The sequence below is a fragment of the Gouania willdenowi genome, chromosome 21 (genome assembly GCF_900634775.1).
Source record: "Gouania willdenowi chromosome 21, fGouWil2.1, whole genome shotgun sequence".
Taxonomy (NCBI): domain Eukaryota; kingdom Metazoa; phylum Chordata; class Actinopteri; order Blenniiformes; family Gobiesocidae; genus Gouania; species Gouania willdenowi.
In genome coordinates, this window is record NC_041064.1 from 1,944,635 (window position 1) to 1,967,138 (window position 22,504).

The 22,504-nt window shown below is 37.4% G+C and overlaps 1 protein-coding gene across 2 annotated transcripts in view; it reads right to left on the minus strand.

Moving 5' to 3' along the window:
- Positions 1-22,504, minus strand: part of spegb (striated muscle enriched protein kinase b) — a 43,317-nt gene that overhangs the window by 12,459 nt on the left and 8,354 nt on the right. The window contains exons 2-26 of one of the 2 annotated variants that reach the window (XM_028435370.1): positions 18,837-18,920; positions 17,405-17,459; positions 15,816-17,329; positions 15,594-15,737; positions 14,264-14,446; positions 13,248-13,408; positions 13,095-13,183; positions 11,018-11,193; positions 9,928-10,188; positions 9,696-9,854; positions 9,381-9,570; positions 9,092-9,321; positions 8,846-8,965; positions 7,930-8,034; positions 7,653-7,859; positions 5,117-5,240; positions 4,808-4,980; positions 4,142-4,254; positions 2,685-2,853; positions 2,512-2,608; positions 1,746-1,946; positions 592-649; positions 428-505; positions 177-349; positions 67-93 (exon numbers count right to left, since the gene is read on the minus strand). In XM_028435370.1, coding sequence (XP_028291171.1) covers positions 67-93; positions 177-349; positions 428-505; positions 592-649; positions 1,746-1,946; positions 2,512-2,608; positions 2,685-2,853; positions 4,142-4,254; positions 4,808-4,980; positions 5,117-5,240; positions 7,653-7,859; positions 7,930-8,034; positions 8,846-8,965; positions 9,092-9,321; positions 9,381-9,570; positions 9,696-9,854; positions 9,928-10,188; positions 11,018-11,193; positions 13,095-13,183; positions 13,248-13,408; positions 14,264-14,446; positions 15,594-15,737; positions 15,816-17,329; positions 17,405-17,459; positions 18,837-18,920 — 4,891 coding nt within the window. Of the gene's footprint in view, positions 1-66; positions 94-176; positions 350-427; positions 506-591; positions 650-1,745; positions 1,947-2,511; positions 2,609-2,684; positions 2,854-4,141; positions 4,255-4,807; positions 4,981-5,116; positions 5,241-7,652; positions 7,860-7,929; positions 8,035-8,845; positions 8,966-9,091; positions 9,322-9,380; positions 9,571-9,695; positions 9,855-9,927; positions 10,189-11,017; positions 11,194-13,094; positions 13,184-13,247; positions 13,409-14,263; positions 14,447-15,593; positions 15,738-15,815; positions 17,336-17,404; positions 17,460-18,836; positions 18,921-22,504 lie in introns of both variants that reach the window. The other variant, XM_028435369.1, reaches the window with a different exon arrangement.

Here is a 22,504-nt window from a genome sequence, read left to right on the forward strand (position 1 = left end):
AAAAAGGAGCGACGGGTTAAAGTTTTTCCAGGATGAAGATTGTATCAAGCTTCACAAAGAACTCACCACAGGTAGGCCATGACTCCAATGGGCCTAAAGAAAGATTTAAAAGGGGAATGTAAGAGGACATGATGTGGGACTGGTGCAACATGCTGGAAACCAGTGACTATATCTACCATATATCCGTTGCTTTGGAAACCGGCGTTTGGTTGACAATCTCCGGTGCAACAAACTCGGGCGTTCCATATTTGCAGTACTGAGCTTCATCGGGCGTGATCCTCACTGCGTTGCCAAAGTCACAGAGTCGTAGTTGATCGCTGTGGGGGTCGGCCATCAGGATGTTTTCAGGCTGAAACACGTAACAGAAGGCGTTACTATTAATTTCTTTCATTTCACGTGATTTATGATTCCATGTGGGTCTACCTACCTTAATGTCCAGGTGTATGATATCTAGGTGATGAAGATAATCCACTCCTTCGAGCACTTGGCGAATACACGAGCAGACCTAATGAGTCCAAAACACATGTTTGTTTACTGTGTACTTGGAGAATACTTCTTTTTATTCCATGTTTAATGTGACGCAGGACTTACATCAGACTCCAGAACGACAGACTTGCGAGTGAATCTGTCGAGCATCTCCTCATGGCATCTTTGAAACATCCGTTAAGGTGTTTTTTTTCAACACTCCTTCTGTATTATGCAATAAACGCTCATTTCTTACACATACATACTTGATGTAATGATAAGAAATATGTAAAAATTTGCATAAAGATGTGATTCATTGCATCACTTCTGTTCAACTATGAGTACAGTGATCTCATCATGTTGTTGTCACTGTTGTGGCAGTTTTAATGAATGAGATACAGACAGACAGACAGACAGACAGACAGATACTATAGATAGATAGATATATGTACAGATAGATAGACAGACAGATAGATGTATAGATAGATTGATATATGTATAGATAGATGTATAGATAGATAGACAGACAGATAGATGTATAGATAGATATATGTATAGATAGATGTATAGATAGATGTATAGCTAGATGTATAGATAGATGTATAGATAGATGTATCTATAGACAGACAGATAGATGTATAGATAGATAGATAGATATATGTATAGATAGATAGACAGACAGATAGATGTATAGATAGATAGATATATGTATAGATAGATAGACAGACAGATAGATGTATAGATAGATTGATATATGTATAGATAGATTGATATATGTATAGATAGATACAGACAGATAGATGTATAGATAGATAGATATATGTATAGATAGATGTATAGATAGATGTATAGATAGATGTATAGATATATATATATATATATATATGTATAGATAGATAGACAGACAGATGTATAGATAGATAGATAGATGTATAGATAGATGTATAGATAGATGTATAGATAGATAGATAAATGTATAGATAGATAGATGTACAGACCATCAACACGGAGAATGGCCTTTTGACCCATTTCAGCATGGAGTAGAAACTAATTTTACAGGACCAGGGGAAGGAGATGAGATTCACTGTCCACTCAGGACACTTTTAATTACAATATGCTCAAAGATAATTATGGATTTTTGACCAAATGACACCAAAAAAAACTTACATCAGGCAGAGGCCTTGGTGAATGCTATCAGTGTGCTATGGTATCTGGCCTGTTTAGAACTGACCAGAAGAGAGTCCTGTAATTAAATATCACAAATTGTTCATAAAAGATACATTTCAGTGACGATGACCACTGAGTTCTTCTTCTCAAAGGCATCATGGAAGTAAAGGATCCTCTCGTGGTCCAGAGCAGACAGCAGCTCCATCTCCCTGAGAGCAGACACCTTCTTCTTGGCTCGAGCGGAAATAAACTTTGCTGCAAATTCCCTTTTTCCTGCTTTCTGGGTCACACGTTTGACAAAGGAAAACGCTCCTCTGGGGGGGAAATCACCACAAAGTTCATCTTCATCAATCGCAGGAACCGAGGAACAAACATTAGGATCAAACAAAGTTAGATTGTAAAGTTAAATTTAAGGTGTTCGATCAACTTTAAAAGCTTTTTGTACGTCTATTTGTGGAGTAAAATTATGCAACAGAATGAGGGAGGAGCTAAAACAATGTCCAAACATATTTCATTTTAAAAACAGGTTTAAATAAATTACTTTCACAAGGTACAGGAATTAATCTGATCATTAATCAACAGTAGTTTTTTGTTGTTTTTTTCTGTTTTGATGATTTATGAACTACAGTGTAAATATGTAGATTGTTTAATGATATATTGGTAATTAATTGTATTTTTAGTTGTACTTAAAAAAGTCAAACCTGTAGTGATTAAATACATTTACAGTTCTTCCTATTTCTTTTCACACATGTACGTTGAGTGGATCATATCAATGGTTTATTTCTGCTGTTGTAATTCACCTTTTTGAATTTTTTGTTTACTAAAAACATATTTAAAATCATTCAAACAGAAAAACTCTTTCATGGTTTAAAGGTCTACCTTCCAATCTCCTTGTGGACGTCGTAGAAGTCCGACAGTCGGCGCATCTTCCTCATAATCGTCTCCTCATCGTCCATTGGCTCCACTTTGCGTTTGGCTGCAGATTGATTTCTTTGTTGAAGTATTTTTTTATTTTTATTAAATGTAAGAGGCTTTTCTGTCCCATTTCTCACCTTCATGAATGGTCAGCTCAGCCTTACACGACACTGACCCGGCCAGATTCCTCGCTGTACACGTGTACACCCCAGAATCATCAGGACAAGCGTTGAGAACCACCAGGGAACATTCATTATCATCGTACACAAAGGTGTAATGACTGCTCTCTGACAGCAGGGTGTCGTTCTGAAAGGAAACAGAGTTGAATTATTCACACTTTAACTTTGTAAAGCACGTGTCAAACTCAAGGACCATCCAATTTGACCCAAAGAAAACATAAATCAATGTGTGAATGAAACTCAATATTTGCAGGTGCTCACAGTTTTCTCTGTGCTTTTATCGCATCATTTTTTTTTTTACATTTAACAGTTGAAAAAACTCAAAATTACATAATATTTGATTTGATTTATATATTTTTGAACATGCAAAAACAAAAACAATACATGTAAAATAAAAGTAATGTCACAAACAAGTTCATTTCCAAAACAATGTAAAAAAAATACATATATTTACACATTTAAAAAAAGGAGTAGGAAGAAGTCTGATTTATTTAATCCTACCCCTCTTATAACCATTATAAACAAATTTATCTATGAGCTACTTATTTATACATCCACATATCTGCACTCATACGTATAGATATACATCTGTATATACATATTAGGGTACATCATACGCAGTTTTAAAATTAATCTGTTCCTATTCTAATTATGTCCCAATGACCAGAATAAGAAGCCTTACAAAATATTTGGTAAATGACTTTTGATTTATGGGGTCCACGTCAAGATTGAAACTTTTTCATGTGTCCCATTATGAACAAATTCTACATTTAAATATTTAATATAGCATTAGTGTAATTTTTTGCTGGAATAAATGATGTATTTTGACACTATTGACACATTTACACAATTAACACGATGAACTGATAATCTAGCAGTTTTTTGTAATTTCTGTTTTCTTACTGTATGGTCTTCAGGAAAAAAGCTAAATAATGCATATTTTCTGTTATTATTGGTCTTTGTTTTGTTTTGTTTTTTCACAGGCTTGGTGGACCCCAGAAACACTGATAGAATTGGAAAATATTTTGCCTGGTTATCTTTTTTTTGGTATTGGAACAAATTTAGATTGGGTACAGAAAGATATTAAAAATACATATATATTTTTAATGTGGGGTTTGATGCATCGTAATACATGTATACATACAAATATTTCCCTTAATTAAAAAGAAATTGGTCACAAAATCTAGAAAATGTAAAGTGTAGATCCTGCTGGGACTGATATCTGTCACTTACTGTTTGGATATGGTCATTTCCTACATATTTAGTATTTTATGTATACGTAGAAGTGTAAACTAGGGCATAATAATGTTGAAATTACTCGTTTTCATGCATAAAATCTGTGGCCCACTTGAGATTAAACTGCTCCGTATTTGGCCCCTAAACTAAAATGACTTTTGTAAATGAACCTTAATCACCTTAAACCACAGAATGTCAGGGACGGGTTTTCCTTCCACCACCACAGCAAAGCGAGGACTTTCTCCCGAGCAGACGTCAATGTCCTCCATTATGGTCTCAAATGTGGGCGGAGCTAAAGAGTCAGAGTCAAAGGGATGTCTATGACCATTGTTAAACCTCCCATTAGGGAGAGACAATATCCTCATTTTGGAACAGCTCTTTCACAGTGAAAGTGACAGAGGAGGATATGTCTGAGACAAAGGAATTTATAGTGAACAACCCCAAATATGTCACATGAAAGGAGATAAAAATACGTAAATAAATATGTTTATGACAGGAAGGGGGGGGGGGGTCATCAACATCAATCAATAGGAAAGGTCAAAGGTCATATGATCACCACAACCAATAGGGTTTCTACTCTAGTGCTCATTAATGATGTCAGTAAATTTGAGATGATTAAGATGAAAAATATTTAAGATAATGTAAAAGTTTGTCCTGATGTTGGCGCTAGAGAACAAATCAAGATTTCATTATCAAAGGCTTATTTATGGATTCAACAAATAAACAAAGTGTCTGACACTAAACCTTGGCCAACATTTTTCTAAAATCATTTTCTGGAGGCAAATATCGCTGGGGTCAGATATTTGAGGAGAATAGTAGGGTTAAAGCTGATTGGTCACCTATACCTGCTAACTCCACAGTGAATGAACAGCTGTCACTGCCGTAACTGTTGGATGCCACAAACTCCATTTCTGCTGCGTCGGCGCTTTTCACTTTGAACAGTTTCAGCGTGTGCTGGTCGTCGTCTGGCATCGTCATCTCGTACAGGCCGGGTTTGTTGGCCAGGACGGCCCCCCTCCTGGAGACACACAGCTACACTTACTGTACGACCTCACTGGAACATACTTTATATTCAGACTAAGAACAAAACACGTTACACTCAGACTAAACAACTGTGAGAACACAGCACCACAAAGACAAACAAGAATCATCACCTCTTCCATACGACCGTTGCATTAACGTGATTCAGGGTAACGACTATAGTCACCGACTGGTTCTCTATCACATAGACAACATCTGGTTTGTCCACAATCACTGGAGCCTCCTGTAGATATGGACCTGGAGGTAGAAATACACTCAGATTAGTGATTTAGATGATGGATGGATGGATGGATGGATGGATGGATGGATGCATTCATTGAATCAATGGATGGACACAGACAGATGGATGATGGATGGATGGATGGATGCATAGGATAGATGGTTGTATAGCTGGATGGATGAAAACAGACAAACAGATGATGTATGGATGGATGCATTCACTGATGGAAGGAAGGATGGATAAATGCATAGATGTATGCATGAATTGATTGTTGCATACATAGATGGGTTAATAGTTGGTTGAATGGACGGTTGGATGATGGATGGATGTACACAGACAGATGGAGGAATGGATGTTAGAAACAAACAGATGGATGATGGCTGTGTGGTTGGATGTATTGCCTCTGTCGTGGAGCTGCACATGCTCAGTCAGTGCTGGTGCTGAGGGTTTGCTGAAGGCCTTGGAGGTAATGGTTGGATGTGTGGCTGGATGTATGGTCTGATGGTTGGATGTAGGTTGTGTGTACGGTTGAATGTCTGTCTCTATTGTGCAGCTGCACATGCTCAGTAGGGGCTGAGGGTTTGCAGATGGCCTTTGAGGTGATGGTTGTATGTATGGTATACAGTATATGGATGGATGTATGGTATATATGGTTGGATGTATGGTATACAGTATATGGATGGATGTATGGTATATATGGTTGGATGTATGGTATACAGTATATGGATGGATGTATGGTATATTTGGTTGGATGTATGGTATATATGGTTGGATGTGTGGTATACAGTATATGGATGGATGTATGGTATACAGTATATATGGTTGGATGTATGGTATATATGGATGGATGTATGGTATATAGATGGATGAATGGTATATTTGGTTGGATGTATGGTATATATGGTTGGATGTCTGGTATATATGGTTGGATGTATGGTATACAGTATATGGATGGATGTATGGTATACAGTATATGGATGGATGTATGGTATATATGGTTGGATGTGTGGTATACAGTATATGGATGGATGTATGGTATACAGTATATATGGTTGGATGTATGGTATATATGGTTGGATGTATGGTATACAGTATATATGGTTGGATGTATGGTGTATATGGTTGGATGTGTGGTATACAGTATATGGATGGATGTATGGTATATATGGTTGGATGTATGGTATACAGTATATGGATGGATGTATGGTATACAGTATATGGATGGATGTATGGTATATATGGTTGGATGTATGGTATATATGGTTGGATGTATGGTATACAGTATATGGATGGATGTATGGTGTATATGGTTGGATGTATGGTATATATGGTTGGATGTATGGTATACAGTATTTGGATGGATGTATGGTTTATATGGTTGGATGTATGGTATACAGTATATGGATGGATGTATGGTATATATGGTTGGATGTATGGTATATATGATTGGATGTATGGTATACAGTATATATGGTTGGATGTATGGTATACAGTATATATGGTTGATGTCTGGTATATATGGTTGGATGTATGGTATATATGATTGGATGTATGGTATACAGTATATATGGTTGGATGTCTGGTATATATGGTTGGATGTATGGTATACAGTATATGGATGGATGTATGGTATATATGGTTGGATGTATGGTATACAGTATATGGATGGATGTATGGTATATATGGTTGGATGTGTGGTATACAGTATATGGATGGATGTATGGTATATATGGTTGGATGTATGGTATACAGTATATGGATGGATGTATGGTATATATGGTTGGATGTATGGAATACAGTATATGGATGGATGTATGGTGTATATGGTTGGATGTATGGTATACAGTATTTGGATGGATGTATGGTTTATATGGTTGGATGTATGGTATATATGATTGGATGTATGGTATACAGTATATATGGTTGGATGTATGGTATACAGTATATATGGTTGATGTCTGGTATATATGGTTGGATGTATGGTATATATGATTGGATGTATGGTATACAGTATATATGGTTGGATGTCTGGTATATATGGTTGGATGTATGGTATACAGTATATGGATGGATGTATGGTATATATGGTTGGATGTATGGTATATATGGTTGGATGTATGGTATATATGGTTGGATGTATGGTATACAGTATATATGGTTGGATGTATGGTATATATGGTTGGATGTATGGTATACAGTATATGGATGGATGTATGGTATATAGATGGATGAATGGTATATAGATGGATGAATGGTATATTTGGTTGGATGTATGGTATATATGGTTGGATGTATAGTATATATGGTTGGATGTATGGTATACAGTAAATGGATGGAGGTATGGTATATAGATGGATGAATGGTATATTTGGTTGGATGTCTGGTATATATGCTTGGATATATAATTGGATGTACGGTTGGATGCCTGCCTCTGTCCTTTAGCTGCACATGCTCAGTAGGAGCTGAGGGTTTGCTGAAGGCCTTGGAGGTGATGGTGAGGACCCTGAAGGTGTAGTGGACCCCCTTACAGAGGGTTCTGATGGTGTACGTGGTTTCCTTCAGGCCTGAGGCAATGATGGTCCACTGGATGGATCCTAACGCCTGCTGTTGGATGGCGTACATCAGGGAGCTGGGGTCTGAAAGGACAACACCATCAGCACCAGTGGGTCAGGACCAGTTCAGGTTCTGGTCTCCACGCTAACGAACCAATAGCAGGGTCCAGTCTCCTGGGCTTCTTCCAGCTCAGGGTGATGGTTTTACCAGTGATGGATTCTATTACTGGGGTCCCGTCTGGAGGGTCTGGGAGGATGTCTGAGGACCAGAAAAGAGTTTTTAGATATTATCAGCCCAAAGATATTTCCTATGAAAAGTAATATCTATAAACTGTTTAGGTTTCCTGCCCTGACCTGTAAATATGGCTCATTTCCTGTCAAAATATGATTCTAGAAATATCTCACGAACCTCCATTCTGTTGCTAAAGTAACGTCTGTAAGTTGTAGTGTTTATGATGTGTTTGAGTCACGTACGAAATGTAAAGATTGTTGTTCCCAGTTTCTTACATGTTTAGCTAACGGGCTAACAGCTAATCAAATTCAACTCGCCAACTATCTAAATCGATGTGGATCAGATGAACAAACTACAGAACAAATCTATGTATTATAATGTATGATGGTTAGTTGGACAGTATTATTGAAAATGTATTACCTCCGCCCGGCGCGAAGCACAGAGCGGTATTTGTAATTCTATGGCAGAATTGGTCTGAAAATTTAAATTTAAATTTAAAATTTAAATAAATAAAAATATGAAAAGATTTTAAAAAAATTAAAAACTAATACATTTTTAATTTTAAAATTAAAAATGAAAAAATTTCAATTAAAAAATTTAGGAAATTTCAATTAAAGAAATTTGAAAATTTACATTTGAAAATGTTTAAAGTAATTTTAATTTTAAAATGTATGAAATTTAAAATATAAAAATTCAAAATTTAAAAAAAATTAATTAAAATATCTAAAATTTTAAATTAAAAATTGAATTAAAAAAATATCATTGATATTATTTTTTTTTTTACAAATTAAAGAAATTAAAAACATGTCCTCCTAAAGGATCTGCAGGTTAGTGTTACCTGTAACATAGAGGTGAGCGTAGCAGGTGGCCTTGCCGACTTTATTGGAGATGACGCTCTTGTAGACGCCGCCGTGGGCGTGGCACACTGAGCGGATTAATAAGCTGTGGACGTCACGGACTGAAAGAGAAGGAGAGACGATATGGAACTTTTAGAGAACAGGGTGAGGAAGTAGGAAAGATGATGATGTTGGAGATCTTAGTTCAGGACTAGGATCTCCAACATATTCCACAACCACACACTCACACTGCGTCATCTTCCTGTCCTCAGTGCTCTCGATCCTCTTCCCGTTGTGGAACCAGGCGATGGTCGGGTAAGGCAAACCAGCCACTTTGCACTTTAGCACTGCCTCTTTTCCCTCGATCACGTCCAGGTCATAAAGAGGTTTGATGAAGTCAGGCATGGTGAACCTCTCCACCTCGTTCTCTGGGACCTCTGGCTCCTCTGGGATGGACGGCATCTTCTCTAGTTTGGCCCTACGAGGGATTCAGAGATGAAGGACCAGTGGCAACCATGGCGATGACATCAGGCTTACATCTGTGAGGAGATGGCTGGGCGTGGCTCCTGGATGTAGAGCTCAGCTGAGGTCTCCGCCTCACCGTGGAGGTTACGAGCGATAACGGTGTAGAAACCCTCGTCCTCGTTGGTCACATGTGAGATGATAAGAGAGTGACGACCGCCTTCCTGGATTATACGCACGTCTTCACTCTCCATCAGGGCGTGGTCTGAAAAACAGAATGTAGTGTTCCTTAATTGTAAAGAAGAAGAAGAACAACAACAACAACAAGTAGTAGAAGAAGAAGAAGTAGAGCTGGTTATTGCTGGTCTAGATGTAAACATTGTTTTATACCAAAATGACTCCAGATGACTTTGGGAGGGGGCGTTCCACTGACTTTACAATCAAAGCGAGCGTTTCGTCCTTCAATCACCTCCAGAACATCCAACTTCCGAGTGAAGAGTGGTTCAAACGAGGGAATGACCCTCAGTTTACCACATGATGTCACTTCCTCTGCAACAGACAAACACTTCCTTATATATCACAAAGCTAAAGGCTGTTAGCCACATCACGATTAGTCTCCTACCTTTAGCCGTGCTCAGTTTGCACACGTACGTCCCGCTGTCGTCCTCGTGCACAGAGTTGAGCAGCAGGCGACACTTCCTGCCATCAAAGTGCATCTTACAGTTGAGTAGAGCAGGTTGGATCAGTTTTCCATCGGCCAACCAGTCCACGTCTGTGTCTTTGGGTCCAACAACGTGACACTCAAACAGAACCGTCTCCCCGGCCTTGGCTGTGATGTCCCGGACCGGACGGACCACGGTGAGGCCGGGCTCCACCAGTGGTGCTGGGTATGAAAAAAAAACACACAAAATGACTCTAAAAACACACAAAACAACAGAAAAGTACACAAAGACAAAGCAAGAATACACAAAATAATTCCAAAAACACACAACGCAACACTAAAGCAAAGCAGAAATATACAAAATGACTCTAAAAATACACAAATGCCTCCAAAAACACACAAAACAACAAAAAAGTCCACAAACGCAAACCAAGATTACACAAAATGACTCCAAAAAACATAGAAAAGTACAAATAAATAGTAAAAGGTAAGACAAGAAAAAAAAACAAGAAAAATACGTGACGACTACAAAAACACACAAACCCATGTTAATGCTCGGATTGATCATTATTCTAATGCTAACATGAATGTTATTGATCATGTGACCCTCAGATCAGATACAGTCACGTTTGTGGTCCGTTATGATCAAAGTTTCTTACAGTAACTCTGCTTTTCCTCACCATTATTTCACCAGAATTTTATAAATTGTTCAAAACTTAATAAATGAATGAACAATAATACTTCATTTATCACTTTCAGAGCATGTTTATGCACTTTTTCATCACCCCAGCCTCTTCCAGACACATGGTCTACATAAGGGAAACAAACCCTATATGAGCCTCAAACTTTGCTCAAATAACAATTAATTTTGTCCACGTTGTGCTCTTTGTTTGGATTGATTTCTACTAAAAAGTGTCTGCGGTGCCTGTTTATGGAGAACAACAGGAAAGCTAACAATGTCAGTAAGTAATTTATCACATTTTTGTCTTTGGACCTCATCACAAAGGATGATAATGACACAAATACATAATTAATAAATATCAAAGCGTACCTTTCACCACCAGTTTTCCGTCACACTGCTTGGTTCCGTACTCGTTGATGATCCTACACGTGTAGATCCCAGAGTCCGATCTGTTGGCGCTCTTGATTTTCATTTCAAACGTTCCGTCTTCCGTCTCATGAACGACGTGACGTGGATCCGTCTTCACTGTGACTCTGTCCCTCAGCCTACAACAAACACAGATAATAACATAATGCCACATTATTACGTTTTACGTTGTAAAAATATTGTGTTTTGTTAGACATAGATCTACTAATGAGTACATTTAGAAGATTTTAGGCCCCATTATTAAAAAACAGTGAAGGATCCCTTTAGACATTATTACCATTGGAGCTCATTTGTTGAACATCCATGTGTTAAATAGCGATGTGGTGTTTTTCTACCTTCTCCAATAAACAGTCAGTTATCAAATCGCTGGTCTTTGGAGAGAGCAGACGTGTTTTCATTCGCTCCAATAACACGACCTTGGCTACAGCTGAACAGCCTGAAAAATTGAGCCCAAGACTGAAGGAAAATGGTGAAAAAACCGCAGGGAGGCCCTTCAGACCCCAATTCGGGTTTGTAAGAGGTCAAGGAGATGATACACGAGGGTCTACAAAACCTATCTGCCGAGATAAAGTTGTTGGAAAAGATGCTGGAAAACTCACTGGAAAACCTACAAAGCGAAGCAAAGGTACTGAAAGAAAAGAATGAAAGAAATGCTGAACAGATAAAATTGTTGAACGCCAGGGTTGAACAGCTGGAACAAAAGGAAAGAGAGAAAGATGTCATCATCACAGGCCTAAAGATAAAACCCAGGAGTTACGCGAGTGACGAAGAAACAAAATCGATTGAACAACAGGTCATTGACTACCTGGAGTCGAAGGACATTGTCCTGAACCCTGACAACATCAACTCCTGCCATCTCCTGCCAAACAAAAATGATAACAGAGCTGCAAAAATAACCTTCACGAATATGAAATTCAAAGGAGAACTACTGAAGCAAGGAAGAGAAGCTGAAGGAAACGAAGGTTTTTATTAATGAAAACCTGACAAAAAAAATGCAAGCATCGCATGGAAGGCACGCCAAATAAAAAAAGGAGGAAAGATTCTAAAGACGTGGACAAGAAACTGCAGGATTTACATCACACCACTGGGAGAAGAGAACGGAAAACCAATCCTCATCAAAACGATGGAAGACTTGGGAAAATACGAAGGATCCACCTAAACAACAACATTACTGATGGTAATCATGGATATGGACCCAGATCTATATAAACACTGGAAACAAAACTCAGACTGTGATTATTTTACGGAGACTGAATTAAAGGTGGAAACCAAGAGTAAAAAAGGTCTGTCATTTATTCATTTCAATTGCTAGGTGGTGGGGTGATTAAGGATTACATTAAATTTAAATTCAAAGTGTTTATTGTCATATGTGCAGTTAGAAACACGTTTTCCTGTACAATGAAATTACTACCTTGCTTATGAACTAAGATATAATAATGTGTTTATACAAGTTAAATCTAACAGTGGAAAATACAACACTGCCAATAGAACTAACAACAGCTGGATTAACCTTGATGTAGAGACAAAACAAGCTGCAAACTTGTGTGTCCAAAAGAGACATTCCCGAGTGGTGACATTATGGATGAAAAGGGAAAAACCTTCCAAACACCTTCGAAAGAGGAACTATTCTTGAACTGGAGGAATGCTAACAACGTCTGGCAGGGAACAAGGCCAACACGAACAACGATAGAGAGGAGGAGGACAACACTGACTACAGATGAGAATACACAAAAAAGGACTGTTCAGAACAACTCAAGAATGTTTGACCAGAGAGACATGTAAACCCATGTAAATTTGCGATGGTAAAACAGGGGACGGGACCCAGATAAGCAAACTGCTTCTCTCGTCTCCTTTTTCGGCATGAAAAAAAAAAAAAAAAAAAAAAAAAAAATGTAAAAAAAAAAAAAGTGAATGTAACCATGTCGGAAATAAACGGAATAAATAAATAATAAATAAAAAAAACATTACTTATGCAGACGCTGAACCTAAAGCATGCAGTGACGGACTGAGGGGAACCTACCAATAGAGCATAGGCTTGGGTTGTCCACTGACACGTACAGACATGGTGACTTCCTGTCCTTCGATGACAACTTGATCACTGATCGTCGCCTGTTAGGATTTAATCAAAGTTACAATCAGCCAATAATAATCATTCCTCAGACCCTAATCTCACCAGGAATGAGGGGGGCTGTCTGAAACGCGTGTCCATGGCTCTTCTGGACTCTCCAAAGTCCACGACCTCCTCCAGAGGACTGAGGTATTCTTCATCTGATGTGATGGGGCTGCTGACGTCCATTGGAACGACCAGGTTCCCCCGCTGCTCCTGCACTGACTCTGGAACAATAACGTCCATTTTAAACCATTTTGTCTAAAATACAATTCACCTCATTTTTTTGTGTCTTTATTATTCATTCCAAAAAATAAAAAAAATTTAATTAAATTTAAAAAATAAAAATAAAAAAAATAAATTACATTTTTAAAAAAAGTGTTCAAATGCAATTATTTGGGTCTCAATTTTTTTTTTTTTTTTTTGCATTTGATTGATATATATTTTTGATTGAAGTTTATTTTTTTTTATTAAAAGTTTTTATTTTTATTTATTTAAGTTATTTTTTTATTTTTTTTTTATTTTGGGGGGTGTGGATATTATGGGTAGTACATTTGTGTCTTTATTATTCAATCAAAAAATAAAAATGTTTCAATATTAAAAAAAAAAATTTAATAAAAAAAAGCGTTCAAATGCAATTATTTGAGTCTAAATATAATTATAAATATTTTACATTTGATCACTTTTTTTCTTTGATTGAAAATTGTATTTTTGATTGAAGTAAACTTTTTTTTGATCAAAAAGGTTTTTTGTTGAATAATAAAGACAAATCTATACCTAACATATTGGTAAATCCTAACAACAGTGTTTTCACAGTAAGTGGAGTCAGTACGCCTCAACAGGCAATTTATAGGTTTGGATTTGCCCGAGTTGCTATGGTAACTATAAGTGAGGTTATTCTGCTGGAATTTATGGCACACACGGTTTGCACAGAGAGATAATGACGAGGGGAAGTCGACTGAAACAATGCTGATGATGAAAATAAACCAAGTGTCAGAGGGAGCTTTATAAAGTCACCAATAGAGTGAGTTATTGATTATTATCACATATTAGAAGTCGTATTGATATCTGATCATACTGACCTGCTCTGACAGTGAGAGTCGCGCTGCTGGAGGCTCGGCCCATCTGATTTACAGCTGTCACACTGAACTGTCCTCCGTCACTGGATTTGGCAGATTTGATAAGCAAGCTGTGGCACTCTCCCTCCACTTTCACTGTGTATCTGTCACTTGTGGTGATTTCAGCGTTGTCTCTAGTCCAGGTGACTGAAGACAGAAGAACACACGGTTATAAAAACAATGAACATATGGACAAAAGCTTTCCTTAGGGGCCCATTTGGGACGTTGGAAATCATGGAATGTAAAGGGTGCAGTAGCTCAGTTAATGTGGAGTTGAATGATGAAGGGGTTTTAGTGGTAACGGAGTGGAGTGGACAACATGAAAGGTGGTCACATACAGCCATCACACACTGAACGACAACTCAGTGGTTCCTGTTCTAATACCTAATGTCTTTCATTAAAAAATTTAAAATCTAAATGTTGTTCTGGGGGTTTCCATGGATACGGTTGATGGTAGCGGAGTGGAAAAAAAAAAGGAAAAGTGCTGAAAATCGTCAATCGAACCTGCATTACAAAAAAAAAACTAGTGGAAGTAGAAAGCTACGATTTTTCTACTTTATTAAGCAATATGTGTAAAAATCACACAAAATGACCACAAAAGTACACATACTGTAACTACGAGACAGACGTGAAGGAGACAAAAATAACTCCAAAAACGACACGAGAAGAAAAATACATGAAATGAACAAAGTGACAAAATATATACAAAATTATGAAAAAACTCACAAAAACACCACATTGTTTCAATAAACAGCAAGTAAAATACCTACAAAGATGACCAATTAAACAAATTGACAAAAATAAACACATTAACAATGAGAAAAAAATACATAAAATGATGCCGAAACTTAACAAAGCAACATAAAATAATGACATTATTACACAAAATAAGGAACAATCCCATAAAATGACTGAAAACAGCATGTAAAATATATAAAATGATGATCTATTAAACAAAGTGACAAAAAATTCACAAAAACACAAAATAATGGCCAACACAACACAAAAAAAGACAAAAAATACACAAAGCAATGACAAAAACACAAAAAACGACCACATAAACACACAAACAACAAGAAAACATGTACAATTACTGTTGAAAACACACAAAGAACCCACCAAAAACTCACAATACAAATGGTTTTCAGTTTCATGTAATACAAAGATTCCCAGATGAGAGAAAACATCTTTAAATAGTATCTGGCCCAGACATATTTTTCCCTAATGTGCCCCTAATGAAAATGTTGTCCATATAATGCTAGATTAGCATTTAATGTTAAATAAGTATGTGTACCTTCTGGGATTGGTGTACCAGCAATAATACTTTTCAGAAGAACATCTTCACCAGCTACTGCTGTCGTATCCTGCAGAGGAAACTCAAACACCGGCGCCTCCATGGGGTCCTCCCCCGCAGACACGTAGGAATCATCAGAGGAATCTATGAAATGTAGAAAACGAGGGGATGAGCATGTGCTCATCTGAACTGAACATGGGGTAAAATATTAGAATCTCTGACCAAACTCAGGAGACATGGGTCGAGGACGACGGCTCCGCCCTTTGCGCTTCTGTTTTTGTCCATCTTTAAATCCGGCCGTTGACGTCTGAGGCTCAGTCGCTCGCTCAGGAACTTCCTCGTCCATTTTTTCCTCCTCAATAATAATCTCCGGCACCTTGATGTTAGCGATGGGTTTGGGTTGCTCCACTTCCATTTTATCATCTGGGGGGGTCGTTGGTGTCACGCTCACGGGCGTTTGCAGTGATTGTGGAGGGAGATCATGCAGAATGGTGGACCTTTTCTGCACTAGGGGACTCTCTGGTCTGCTTTCGATTCTTCTCACTACGGCCTCGATGGACGTCTTTCTCCCCGACGTCTCGTCCTGTCGTATTTGTGTGTGAATATGTGAGTCTGGTTTGTGCTGGGTTTCTTGCATCCGAGATACTCTTTGTACAAGGGGACTGGGGGGTCTTCGTTCCACTTTTCGTAATGTAATCTCTGCCATATTTCTGCTGGGAGACATGTCTCTTTGTTGTAAATGTAAGGCCGGTGATGATGATCTCTGGATGATCTCTGTTACAGGACTAACTCGGCTTAGCTCTCTCACCGACCGTTGCCCTGGAAGGTCGGATAACTGCATGGACTCTGGTGGGCCTGAGAGTTCTCCAAATCCACTCACCGTTACCGTGGTTGAAGTCATATTCACCGTCTTATCGTGTTCAGTTTTCGACTGTTCTTTCTGTAAAAGCTCCTTTTCTCTTTCCTCCTTCGCCGACTGGACACGTTCTCTCTCCTGGAGCTTTTGGAGAACTTGTGGAGGAATAGGTTCAATCTTTCGGAGAGGCTGACGCTGCCGGCCCCTGAGGGTGAGCTGTTCTGTTGAAAAGGATTTCTTGAGGTGAGGTTTTCCAACGAGTTTCTTAATGCGTTGGAGCTCCTCTGTGAACTTGTTCTCAATGTCTTGCACCTTCTGGGAGTATCGCGGTTTGTCCTCTAGTGAAGCAGCTCTCTGTCTGAACATGGTTCTCCGCTCAGCAGCGTCCTCCTTCAGAGCCTCGCGGAGATCTTCCCTTGAACTTTCTCTGGAAATGCCCAAACGACTTCCCCCGTCATCTGAATCTACCGATCCAGCACGATTGAACCCTGCCCAGGATCGTCCTGAGATGGAGCCCTCGGGGATATCCAGACTTCGTCTGCGTTCCTCTAAACCTCGGACCTTCTCAAAAACCTTCGAGCTCGCCCTTGTGAGCTTTGGTGATGGTCTAGGGTTGAGTTCTTTACGGGAGTACTCGCTCAAAGGAGTCTGGGGTCGGGAGTCTTGGGCGTTGCCGTTGGATGTAGATTTTGGTTGTTTGACCTTTTCTTCAAACTCTCCGGGCACCGTGTCCTGGTAATCGACGGGACTAATGATTTTCTTCCTTAAGCTGATGGGAGTGGTCGAACCAGAGCGACTTGGCATTGGAGAGGTGGACAGACGCTTCACTAGTCTTGGAGATGGTGGTGGGAGGACTGGTGTGGGGGATTCCGACTGGAATCTGAAACTGAAAACATAATAAACAGTCAAAGAAACACTGTCTGTGATATTTTAATTATGTTGAAGCTTTGATTACCTGTTGGTTTGATCTTCATGGACTCTGTCATTGTCTTCTGCACATTTGGCCATCACTATATTTCATTTTACAAATGGGACAAACAGAAAACCATTAACTCATAAAACAAGACAAATGTTTGTGTCTACAGACAAACATTTATTACCAATGAACCAAAGACATTCATATTCATTTAATTAACACTTTAAAAGTACGTTTCTGAACACTTTTATTCCTAGAAGTTGAAATCCAACCAATGGGGCAGCCATGTTTGGCCTGGTGTGATGTAGACGTGTTGATTCAGGGCCAGTGATTAGCATTAGCAGTAGCTTTCTCGACGGAGAAGGTGAAGCAGATATTTCTAGTGATTCCCAGGAGTAAAATTCCTCAAAATTTAAAACAACTGGCCCGTGATGGACATAACATGGCTGGCAAACAGTTAAAGACTTCCTAACTTCTTCAGAAAATTGTTTTGTTTCAACAAGGACATGAGTGTTCTTCCAGTAAAGAGCGTCCGCGACACCCTTCGTTACCATCCTACACCATTACCCTTAGTTAAGTATTTAAGGATGCATGCGCTAAGGTCTTAGTCAGAAATAAAACAAGGACAAAGAAATCCACATTAATCCAGCAGATATGTCAAACACATGTTCACTTCTGCAAGAAAACATGAACTTACGTCCACTTACGTGGGGTTTTTGAGTATGCTGAATCTGTGATTAATGGGATCCACGATGGAAAACCAATGGTTCCCACTCAAAATCAAGAAATCCAAGATGGCCGCCAGATGGCCAAAGAATTGAAACTTTTGTTACGTTCATTTAAATAATCAGATATTTACCAAAAAAGTTTGAGTTTAATCATTTTACAAGTTGACAAGTGCTGAAAAAATAAACACATGATCAGATGAATGCTAATGCATGAACCAGGATCACAATGAATATAATCTTCTTAAGAAATAAAATATACATATTTCATGTTTTGATGGGGATTTAAGTTAAATCATTCCCTCTTTAAAAGTAATCTTTGTCACAAGATTACTTTACTGGAATTAAATCACAATTTTACCCTTTCCATGTGTAAAGCGTTGTGGTGGCCATCTTGTATGTTGCTCTAGATGCAATGTACAGTATTTTAAGCTTATTCATGACAGTCCATGTCCCCAAAAACCTACATTTTGCCACAAAGATCATGTTTCTACTGAAGTTACGGTAAGATTGAAATTCGCAATACGGATTGGCGGCCATCTTGAATTTCTTGATTTTGAGTGGGAACCTTTGTTTTACCAAATTGCCAGCGTGGACCCCATTAAAAATAAATTTGGCATACTAAAAAAAAACCATGTTCACATTGTCATGCTTTCTTCTAGCCTTATATTGCTACATATCTGTTGGGCTACGTTGAATATTTCCAGGAAAAGCACAGAAGTTGGACATGTGGCGACTACCTGTACCTGTATGAACATCCTGGTCCTCAACAACTCCAACATCTTCTTGGGTTTCAAATTGATCGCCTTCATCTTCTGTGCTTTCAGAGTCTGAATAGAGGGGAAAAAACCACCATCAGTGAAGAATTTGACGTAGAATAAAAGGAGAGAGACGATGAAACGACGGCCTCTAGTGAGGGTCTTTTCCTGATCCTTATTCTGCATTGATTAAAAACTGGAGTTTCCCTCGACGCAGCTGAAGAGATGCTAAGAGAGCTCACTGTTACTATAGGAACAGGTAGATAACCCTCTACTATTCTACTGGCTCTGTGACGATGGTTGCTAGAAAAAAACAACGCTATTAACTCTCCTAGTTTAAAAAAAGGAAAGAAAGAAAAAGCAATAACTTTGAATGTAACTGTAAATGGTTTTTGAGAAACATTACCAATAATCTCTCTCCTAATGATGACTGGGATAAAGAATAAGGGATACAAATGTGGCAGTAACACACAAAAACAACTACGAAGAGAAATTAACTCCTATTTGTCTTCATTTCATGTATATTTCCATTTAATTTTGAAGGGCAGTGATATCAAGCATAGTTAAGTTCTACTAATGCTCAAATTAAAATTAGCAGTACTCAGTGTACTTGGTTTATTAGCACATGAGAAAAGTTCATTAGTTGACCTAATGCTAATGAAGTAGGAGGGATTAGAACCAAATCTAGCTCCATGATTGGTTTTAATGTTTTTGAAAGCCTTTTCCCCACCCCCTCATTAGCATATAATGCTTATTTGAAGTCCTAGTGGGGTCAATAATGTGAGACGTAAATACTCCGTTCAACTGCATGTATTTTAGTTAAAAAAGGTTGAATGTATAAGAAGACACCAAATATGTCGTAACTTAAGATATATGCACTCAATTTTTTCATTTGCTTATTTATTTAAATGTTAATTGCTAATGTATTATTCCAAATATCATTTGGTGCAACTGTTTGGCCAAATCTGTCAAATTACCATACTCTAAATCTATTTTCCCACCTATTTTAGTTTTATTATAGTCCTGTATAAGATTTCAAAGTACATCTATATTTATTACCATCATAATATTAATGCATAAACTTTGCCCGATGAACATTTTATGAAATATCATGCGGTGAAAATTCTTATTGACTTCATTTTTGGCTTTACTGGTAAATAGGGATGGGTTAAAGAAAATTGATTGATTGATTTTAATGGAATTTAAGTATATGGACCAATATAATATATAATAATATAATAATAATATATACACAAATATTAATAACTCACAAAGTTAAATTACTTTCTACTCTATACTGCACTAGATTGCTGAGAAATCTGAATGGAAGGGTACTTGTGCACTAGAAAAACTAAATTGAGTACATACAGTAGTACTAGTAAAGCATAACTATATGTTTGATATAAGCAACATCAAATTAAAGCTCCAACCGTTTTCCATGTGACAAGTTAAACAATTATAAATAGAAGTGTATTCTAATGCCACGTAGTGTTCTTTAAACCTGGACAAAACGTTGCACTCGTACCATCTGATAGAAATGTTTCTTCTTTTCACACTGAGAGAAAATTCATTGGAAGGATTGAAAATAGAAAGCATTGAGTCACTGCCACCTAGCAGCTCTCATGAGGTGTTCACAGCATAGTAGGTGGAATAATGTTTGGGAGAAAAAAGAAAAGGCTTTTAAAAAAGCCTCAGAGATGAAAAGAAGCTTTACTGAACACGGAATTAAAAAACTGCTCTAGAACACATCCACTCAGACAACTACACCAAATACATCTTATAAAACAAACACGTGTTTTTAGGGAAGTTTTAATGAGTCTAGATGAGGAGCCATTATTCTAAATGATGACATGAATGTTGATCATGTAACCCTAAGATCAGATATAATCACATTTATTCACTGTTATTATGGTTTTGAACTCGTGGTGGGAATCAATTGAAAAAATTAATCTAATTAATCAGAGACTTTGTAATTAATTAATTAATCTAAGATAATGACTTAATATTTGACATGTAAATGTATATTGGTATCTGACTGAATCAATGAAAACAACTAAATAGTGTTTATTATGTCCATCACTGAGTGCTAACATAATGTGTAACATCAATAAAGAATATTATGATTCCATTGTTCACAAAGGACTAACTTACATTTAACTAAGATACTGTATATTAATACTTTTCTGGATTTTTTGTAAACTTTCTAAAACAAATGTGTTTTTTATTAAAATAAAAAACATCACTTATTCTGTAGCAGCACTTCTAGCCCCGCCCACATCCTCTACCACAGAGAGGTCGACTGTCACTACAATCATTTATCACTGACTTTGTTCATTTGTCACTCATGGGTTTATTATTGGTTCTGAACCCTGTCTGAGTGTCAGTGTGGATTGGAGACACTGTCTGCTTCTTAAATCTAAGTAAACATACTCTGTACGTGAAGAACGGACTTGTGGAATGCGTAAGCGCGGACTTCGCATACTTGTTGTTTTGGGACAAAGCAAACTTCCTGACATTGTTGTGTAGAGTATGTGCGCTCCACTGTAGACATCAAAGAAAATAATATGTATCGTTGAGTAGATGTCATTGTTGTAAATATTAATTATTTTGTAAACCAATAAAACATTTGGTGATAAATAAAAAAAATTCTGAACAGATTTTATGAACAATTTATGTTTAACAATAAAATATTTTATATAAAACAATAATAAAAAAAAAATCTTTAATCAAAATAAGGTATTTGAATTCTTTTTTAGGTATTGAATTCATAATTGTTAAAAAAATAAAATAAAAATAAGCTAAAAACCTAATAAATAAATAATTCAGGTTAGATTTTAGAAATACTTTAGGCCCACAAACAACAAGAATAATATTATTAATAATATTGATACTGAAAAATATAAAAATATTTCTACTTTTTGTATAAGGTTTTTTAATTCTCAATATAGGACCGTTGTCCCTGCTAGCTGCTACATGTTAGCATTGAGGTGCTAGCTGCTACATGTTAGCACTGAGGTACTAGCTGCTACATGTTAGCATTGAGGTACTAGCTGCTACATGTTAGCATTGAGGTACTAGCTGCTACATGTTAGCAATGAAGTGCTAGCTGCTACATGTTAGCAATGAAGTGCTAGCTGAGGCTAGCAGATCTCTGCTGATCCACAAACTAAAAATTTTCACACAACTGGGCTTTCGTTTTTCATCAGATGTTTTTTTTTTTTTTAAACTAAAATTAACGCCCACGAAACAACAACTTCTTCTCTGGTTCTCCTGTTTCAGTATTATGGTATACCAGGAACTCTGGAAATGAGAAAGGTTCCGCTTAACGATTAACTGTTATTTTTCTGTAATTAATTAATCGCAATTAACGCATTAGAGTCACAGCCTTATGTTGAACATAAACATCTACTTCACAGCTGTGGAAACCATTATGTCACATTAAATCCAAACTGATTAAAAGTCCAACACAAAGCCAACTCTAATGAGTCGTTTTGATTCAAACAAGCCCTCAGCTTCTTTTATTTTGAAAGAGTTCCTTTAAATCAACTCATGTCACAATGTCGTCTGCTATACATGACAACAGCCCAAAGTCTTTAAAACAACTCTGTGCTGTGTTGAGGCATCGATGATGAGCTGCTGAAAGTTTTCTGAGGGTG